The sequence below is a fragment of the Echinops telfairi genome, unplaced genomic scaffold (genome assembly GCF_000313985.2).
Source record: "Echinops telfairi isolate 266 unplaced genomic scaffold, ASM31398v2 ScPeMD7_7457;HRSCAF=8495, whole genome shotgun sequence".
Classification (NCBI taxonomy): domain Eukaryota; kingdom Metazoa; phylum Chordata; class Mammalia; order Afrosoricida; family Tenrecidae; genus Echinops; species Echinops telfairi.
The window spans coordinates 35,248,203-35,256,854 of record NW_022111357.1 but is presented as its reverse complement, the minus strand read 5'-3'; the positions used below and the strand labels follow the sequence as shown (position 1 = coordinate 35,256,854).

The window sequence follows — 8,652 nt, the reverse complement described above, 5'->3', positions numbered from 1 at the left end:
CCTCGTGATCGCACAGGCTGGTGTGCTTCTTCCATGTGGGCTTTGTTGCTTCCCTGCTAGATGGCCGCTTGTTTACCTTCAAGCCTTTAGGACCCCAGGTGCTGTATCTTTTAACAGCTGGGCCACATCAGCTTTGTTCACCACCTTTGCTTCTGCACCCGTTTTGTCTTCAGCGATCGTGTCAGGAAGGTATCATACAATGTCGCATTATTAGAACAAACAGTTCTTGTACTGAGGTTAGGATTTAAGCCGAGGCCCAAAGTCCATCTGCTCCCTTGTTGCATTTGCATAATATACATACATAAACAAGCATATATACATACATGTTTTTTCTTCTTTCCTCTTTCTTTCCTCCTACTCCACTATATTGTTTATTCATCCTTCACCTCTCAGTAATTCCTCTCAGATACAATCTGATTGGTCAAACACAACCAGAAAAGGTACGTCCTCCTCGCCATCAATTTTAGAATACTTACTGTTGCCCTGTACCTATCATTGTTGGCTCCCCGCTCATCCCCCTCCCACCTCCCCTCCCAGGAATTGTCGGACCAATCACTTATCTCTGTAAGATTACCTATCCCGCCTACCTTGTATAGATAAATCCCCTCCCCCCGCCAAAAAACCCGAACAAACAACATATAGAGAGTCACAAGACTTGACAGGGATCCCGAGCAGATGACTCCCTCAGGTAAGCGGGGGAAGGACCTGTCATGAACCGTCAGTGCAGTCCCCTTTCAACCAGAGCTGCAATCCTGGGTCCCGCTTACCCAACAACTCACACACCTGTTTATCTTAGCATTCCTGTCCACTACTGCTCCTGCAGTAAGGGATGGAGCCGTCTAGGGTTACCTGCCCCGCTCTTAAATGCCCTTCTTCAGGTCACATGTTACGGGGAATCCATGTGATGAACCTGGCCATGTGACTCCCCATTGCTCTTCATAAAGGGTGCAAACAACAAACAACTAAAATAGGGATTTGGGCTGGGTGCCCTGCAAATCTTAAGGATAAGCCAGCTGGTTTAAAAATACATGTATCAGAAATATGAGACTAGGGATTTTCTTTAAAGAGCCCTGGTGGCGTTGGGCTGTGATCCGCAGGTCAGCAGTTTGAAACCACCAGCCAGCCTCTGAGGGCGAAAGGTGGCGCCTTCCACTTCTGTGAAGAGTCTGGCCATTCCACTCGTCCCATGAGTCACGGGGAGCGGCATCGGTCTGACGGCAGGGAGTTTCACAAGGGACCTTCTTTAGCAAGATAAGGGCCCCTGTGTCAGAGCCTGCAGCAGGGTGGCCACCCCCATCGCCTGCCGGCTCCTTTCTAATCAGAGTTTATAACAGACGTTTCTGTTACAATATCTGGAAGGACGGGTAAGGAGCTAAGAGAGGAGGGCCGTGCGTGTCGACACAAGTTCAGTCCTACTTTAAGGAAGAACATGAGACTGTCAGGCTAATTCTGGGATAGCCACCCACGGTTGGTCCAATGAATAGAGGACACTGGGGAGGCCATAGCCTTGCTGCCACCTGGGCTCTTCCTCTGGGGCAGCCCATGACTCATATAGGGGCTGTCTTGCGACAGGATCTCTCCTACAACCGTGGCCTTTTCCCACGGAAGGGCCCTGGGACTGGGGTAGTCGGACTCATCTACCCGGTGCCGTCAGTTTGCTTTCCCGACTCTCAACCGTGGCTGCACATTGAAAGGGCCACCCTGAGCCTGCTCGTCCCTCAACAGCTTAGCCTACAAACAAAGGCAGCTGGTGGGGGGCTCAAGGGCTGCTCCCCAGGATTGGTTCTGCTCTGATCCACACCGCCAGGCTCACCTGATGGGAAGAGAGGACAGGGGATTCCCCGACACGCATCAGTGGTACTTCTTCTGAGAGCCTCCACAGACCAGAGCCACCGGGTTTCACCCGACAACGTGGGTCACGTGACTTCACCTCACCCACCCACACCTGCTTTCTTAGAAGAGGTGGAAACTGAGACTCAACCAAGGATAGTATCCGCCTGATGTTAAACAGCTAGTAAGCAGGGAAGGAGTGAATTCTCATTCCTGTCTTGTTCAGCACCTTCTCCACCCCAGTCACCTGCACCTGGTGGGAGTCATAGAAGTGTAGCCAGGATGGGGTACAAATGCAAGTGCCTGCTGACAGACAGCTGGGGACCAGAGTCACGCCTCCCGGATTCAGTGAGAGCAGCAAGTCCACACGACATATGGGAAGAAGGGGCGGCCTGTCTCTTTGGAATTCTCCGTGAAGAGTCCTAATTTCCCGAGTGGAAACATTTGGCGGGACAGAATTATGCAGTATTAATGCAATACGTAAGATGCGCCCGACAGGAGTAAACACACCGACGAGCTCCCTGTCCTCAAAGAGCGTGCAATCGAATTGTGCACAAAGGATGAGAACTATGGTGTGCCTCATACCTTCCATAAACGCAGAATACCTTGGGGCCCCGAGCCAAGGACACACCCCCGCGCGCACACACTGTGACGGCCGCAGGCTGCCTGCCTGCTGACTTACTTGTGGGACTTCTTCACCTCCGCGCCATCGGGCCCCCTGCCACAGTCGTAGGCCTGGATGGTGAATGTATAGTCCTTCTGCAGCTCACAGTCCAGCTTCTCTTTGGAGCGGATCAGCCCCTCGCCAGTGGACTTATCCACCACCACGGCTTCAAAGGGCACGTTCTGCCCGTGAATTTTAAATCTGCAAATCTCACCTGGGGAGTCAAAGCAAGAGAGGTGAGAACTGCGGCCGCCCGGACTGTCCACATCTCCCCACCCACCCTTCCCTAGCCCCCAGACCCCAAAGGAAAACAAAGGACAATTCGGCAGCCAGGGGGTTGGAGGGCTGTGGACAAAGCAGGGCTGTGCTCTCACACAGGTCAGGGGGTGGGGGGCGCTTTAGTAAAAGGAAGCAAGTTCTGACTTTCCAAGCCACTCGTTTAACTTTGCATCCATTCATGCAGGAGTACAAGAGAGAGAGAGGAGACACACAGGCATTTCACAGGAGTACTTAGGGTGGCTCTACGGTCAAAGTCGGTCTCATTAGCAAACAGCCAGGCCTCCTTCACAACCCAGAGGCTGCCTGCCCGCTGGCGAGAGCCGGGCGGGTCAGCGGTTTGGGTTTGGACCAGAGAGGAGGCGAGAGCACGCGGGTAGAGTGTCGTGAGATCGAGGTTCAGCATCAGAACGACAGAATTCAGAAGCAGCAAGTCTTCCTGTGCAATGAGCCCGGCTAAAATTAGGGAATCAAAGGAAAGTGCTCCGGAGCAACGGTAGAAATACCACCTCTTCAGGCATCCATTTCAACAGTGGGTCTACTGCTGCTGGTACAGCTTCTAGGGGGGCAGGGGGGCTGCTAGGCTCTTCTTTCCTAGACCGTCCCACCAACCCGAAAAGGAGGCCTGCCTCAGTCCACGGGGACTTACCAGCTTCCACAGGAGAGAAACCCTGGTTTTCTTTTTGCCGAGCTTGCCCCACCATGGGGAATTACGGGCACTGTTTTGATGAGCTATGTATAAAACATCACAAAACGTCTTTCATATGGAAATAGGTCTGGGTGCCTCCCGTGGTCTCCGCTAATAGGAAAGGGTTATGGAGCGAACATTCTCTTAAAAACGTACCCGCTTTTTTCTCTATGTGCTTAATGTATGGTACTATCCCTGGAGTTCAAATGGATGTCTGATTTCCAGATATTTCTAACCAAGGGTTTGGTTACATACAAGTTCCATCAATTTATAGATATAATTTTTAAAAACAGAAGAAACAAATAGGAAAAATAGGGGCAAAAGAGCATGACAATATCTTCTGTTCAAGGGCTGATTCCCAATTTTATAAACAAAGTTAGTGGGTTAATGTCAAAAGAGGGATAGAAAGACCCCTTGATCACCTTCTTTGGTGACTGCCACCTCAAAACTCTCTAAGGAGAAAAGATAAACCCACGTCAGTAACACAGGAAAGAACGAAGGCAGAGCACTGTGGGAAAAGTCACAGACGTTACATAGGAAAGACCGAACACGTCATTGAACAAAGCGCTCGGGAGCCGGCGGCTGGAATTGCTATAGCAGAAGGGCTTCCCCAGAAACAAAAGGTGCCACTCTGAACCCCGACTTACCATGAACTACGCGTGGTTTTGAAATGACAGTCCCATGTGGGTGAAAGACTGCGATAAGGTTTCCTAACAACCTCAGGGGTCAGCAGGGTTTTTCCTAAGACCATCTGATGGCAATGGTTAAGAGTCCACCCATCTGTTATTTCACAGTTTGAGAGATTTTCATCTTCGGGCTAAGTTCCCTCAGCTTCCGGTAACATCCACCCGGTCCATAGGTTCGGGGCAACCCAAATCAGGAGCCAAAGGTTCTAAAAGCCCCTTGGTTCTTGAAGGTCAGAACGAATGGTGCTTCTCTCATATCTGACGCGTCCACTTGCAGCAACGAACATAACTCCCCCATGAGTCTCAAGAACGTATGCTTAAATGACCAAATGCAAACTGAACCCATGGCCACCTCACTGGCCACCTCTCGGGCCAGAGCGAAACGACTCCACGGGATTTCCCATGATGGGAGCAGACAGCCTCATCTTTCTCCCAAGCACGGCTGGTGGGTTTGAACCACTGCTGGTGGCTCCTTATGCCATCTGAAATCGGGCCAACCACACAGTGACCAAGGTGTTTGTTCCGTGGAGACACAGTTCTGCGGCGTTACTCCAGATACAGCTCCCCGCCAGGGCCGTGGCGCCCTACAGGCACAGGGACGCGCAGGCAGAGAAGAGTCCGCTGCCTCTCACCAGACCCACCTCCTCTCTCCCACACCGCCCCAAAAAACAGGCTTCTGTTTCCTGGCTTTTCTTAATGGTTCCACCCAATATCTGCATAGTCCCGAATAATCTGCTGTTTCATTTTGCTCTTCAAAAACAAAAAGATTAAAACCCGGAATCATAAAGTATCCCTGTGGCTCCTTTTCCATGTAACTTTGTATCTCCTGAGATGCACTCACCCTTCATTTATACCAGGGGTCCTCAAACTTTTTAAACAGGGGGCCAGTTCACTGTCCTTCAGACCCGTTGGAGGGCCGGACTATAGTTTTAAAAAAACCAAACTATGAACAAATTCCTATGCACACTGCACATATCTTATTTTGAAGTGAAAAAACAAACAGGGCAAAAACACCCGGCGGGCCGGATAAATGTCCTCGGCGGGCCGCAGTTTGAGGACGCCTGATTAACACTCTACACAGTCATGAGCACCCAGTGAGTCTGTTACATCATCGTGCCCCCCCAGCTGGCCAGGATGAAGGCATGGAAGCAACGTTCACTGGTAAGTACTCCGATCACCGTCCCCAGGCGATCAGGCCAGCACGTGTCATTGCTACGATGAATGATGTCTCCATGGGCATTTCCGCCCATGCCCGGTGAGGCTCAGGTGACATGTGTTTCTCCAGGGCTGCACGGGACCTGCTATTTTCTAAGCCGACTTCTGCGGGAAAAGAGCCCAGACCCCCCTGGTGGCCCTGCCCCCAAGGTCATTCGTGCTGACCCTGAACAGTTAAGGTTCACTGGTCACAGGCAACAAAAGTCAACCTTAGTGACTAACTCATGCCAAAGGGGCTTTACGTGAAGAGTTCCCGGGGACTCCTGGAAGAGATGGCAGGCTTTTAAAGAAGGGGACTTGGGAATGGGCTTGGGAAATCAGGAAGCAGGACCCACAGTGGTGCCTAGACAGGGCTCATGATGAGCCAGACGGAATGGGGTGCCGACCATCTTTGTGTGTCTGCTCAGCATTCACATTCCAGGGAGGGAGCGAGAGATGTGTGCACACTTGGTTTGGGGAGCTTGGTTACAGGTGGGAGGCCCACTGATCTAAACTCAGTGGGAAAAAGATGAGGGCAAAGCTATTCAGAAATGGGGGTGCTACGTGCCCAGTGACGGGTCTACTGAACTAGCCCTGCGAACCCAACTCTCACCTCTAGCCCACGGCTCTGCTGCTCAGGCCTGGGGGCCAGGCTCACCTGCTCTTTGCTGACGGCTGGCTTCCTTGCTTTCTGGTGCTGGAGGACCTCTGGGTAAGCTCCCTCGTGGGTCTAAGCAGTAGGGTTCTTCAAGACCCTTCAATTACGTAAGGGGCTCCGTTCGCAGAGGCTCGTCATTTATCCAGCAGTGGATCTCACATGCTAGCCCACCAAGAATTACTTAGAAAATCTGGGGAAAATACGTTTCCAAGTCCTGCCTTCTAGAAGTTCTGATTTAGCAGCTCTGGAGAGATGCTGGCTATTCTGTACTTTTAAACACTCCTCGATGGTTCTAATGCAAACAGGGGACGCCCGAGTTTTGAGGACACTGGCCTCTTGGTGGTGTGCAGGCGTGGCTGGCTGTCAGGATTGCTAGGCTCCGGCTGCTGGCTGGAGCGTTGGATGCAGGACTGGAAGACCACCTGAAAGGACTGACCCAGCCAGATCTCCCTGGAAACCAGTGGGCCGCAAGCTGACTTTCAACCCTCTGCTCTCCATGCCATACAAGTTAATCAACATGCTCCCTGGAAGCCCTCCTGGCTCCCTCCCTCGCCCGCTACACCTACCAGTCTCCCCACCTTTGCTGCCTCTGCCTTCCACCCTTTAGGGAAACTCAATCTCTGCCTTAGGAAACTGGTTCCTGGCCGTCTTTTCCATCACCGTGTGTGGCCTCTCTGCCTTCGCGATGAATGATAAAGGTCCTTCTCAATCTGGGTGACTCTGGGCCAAGGCGGGTTTTGCTTGGAGAGCAGGGCCAGCTTCCACACTGGTGATGTTCTACAGAGAGGCTGCCGTTAACTATGTGGACGGATCCTGATCCTTTCCTGAATGGCAACTACTCCCAAATGAATTCATTCTAATCGGTACCTGACATCCAACAAGCCTTCGGTCCGAACATGCTAACATTGGTTTAAACTGCTGCTTCACCAGGGGCCGCCTTGTATCAGGCTGGACCGTGTGAAATCTCCATTTGGGGCATATAAAAGTGTGTGGAAGCCACCCTTCTCCCAGTGCCGCGGACATAGTGTCAGGGCAATGGCAGCCTCTGCAGGTTGAAAAGCAGGCAATGGTGTGGAGTGGGCTGACCCCTCCCATAACTCACGGCTCCCCTAAACCACAAACACCACGGAGAAAAGCCACCTCAGGTCCGGCAAGTCGGTTCCAAGGACCCAGGAAGACAAAGTTCTTAGCCTTGTCCTGCCATTTCTTTTGGCTCCTCTTCAGATCCTGAGAGTTCAGCCCATCTTGTGAAAGACCTTCACTCTGGCCCAGGGAGGTTAAGGTCAAGGCCCAGGACACGCATGGGAGAACATACACAATGCCTGCTAACATGAGCCACGTGGGACACAGCACCGTGATGAGGACTGCAACGCTATGCATGTGTGGTTCAAGGCTTCTCAGAGCTCCCCGTCGCCGTCATGGGGTGACTCAGCGTGCCCCCTGGGCCAGGGTAGAGCTGGTGGGGATGGGCTTAACCACCTCCTTTCAGTTACCAGCTGAGCGCTCAAACCGCTGCGCCAGCCACCGCTCCATGAGTCATTCAGACTCAGCCCAGCGTTACAGGGCAGAGAAGAGCTGCCCCCAAAGGAGTTCTAAGACTATAACTCTTTAGGGGAGCAGGCCCCCTCACTTTTCCTCCTGGGGAGCAGTTGACGGACCCCAAACACTGACCTTCTTGATTAGCAGCCCAGCACTTTAATCACCACACCACCAAGATCCCCTCTGAAAACAAACAAAACCCCCCTGCTCTTGATTCTGACTCAGGGCACCCCGCTCTAGGGTTTCCAAGGCTGGAGCAGACAGCCTCCTCTTTCTCCCAAGCAGTGGCTGGGGGGTTTGAACTGCTGACCTTCTGGTAAGCAGTGCAACATTTATCTCACAGGACCAACGGGGCCCCTTATGGCCCCTCCAGGACTCCTTTCCATCTCCACTCCATACACAAACTGTAATACGCTTACCAAACCTAACATCTCAACCTTTGCTCAAAGGCTCCTAAGGTGCAGCCCTGGTGGCTTTAATAAAGTTCGTTGTGCTGGGAACTGGCCTAACACTCCCCTGGAGGAGTGACGGTGGGCACTGGCCTAACACTCCCCTGGAGTGACGGTGGGCACCACGTTGCCAGCCCTCGGCCGAGTCTCGAGCTGCACTGGACATGAAAGGGTCTAGGTTTTACCTCATCCTCAAAAGTGCCTGCTTAAATCATGCATACTCTTTCATCAAAATGGAAAGGACACTTCTGCCCCAGATGCTGGATTTACATTTTAATTACTTACTAGGTGGGAAAAGCATGCCCTTAGTGATGATTAGGAAGTATTAAGTGGATGGAATTTGAAAATATCGTCTTCTTCTGAGGCTGAGTTTTAACAACTATCCCACCAGCCTCCTCACACTCAATCTTTTTCTTTTTTTTAATTATTGGGGGCTCTTAAAACAATCCATACATCCTTTGTATCAAGCATATTTGCACACATGTTGCCGTCATTATCTAAACACTTCCTTTCTATTCAGCCCTTGGTATCAACTCCCCCCACGACCCCTTGATAAATTGTAAATTATTATTATTTTCATATCTGACACTGACCCCTAGCTCCCTTCCCCCATGGTTTCTGTTGTTTGTCCCCCAGGGGAGGCGGGTGTGTGTGTGTGTGTGTGTGTC

The 8,652-nt window shown here is 51.7% G+C and overlaps 1 protein-coding gene across 1 annotated transcript in view; it reads right to left on the bottom strand.

The window, feature by feature from the left end:
* Positions 1 to 8,652, bottom strand: part of CLSTN1 (calsyntenin 1) — a 106,983-nt gene that overhangs the window by 24,156 nt on the left and 74,175 nt on the right. The window contains exons 4-5 of the mRNA XM_045299205.1: positions 3,881 to 3,910; positions 2,513 to 2,708 (exon numbers count right to left, since the gene is read on the bottom strand). Coding sequence (XP_045155140.1) covers positions 2,513 to 2,708; positions 3,881 to 3,910 — 226 coding nt within the window. The remainder of the gene's footprint in view (positions 1 to 2,512; positions 2,709 to 3,880; positions 3,911 to 8,652) is intronic.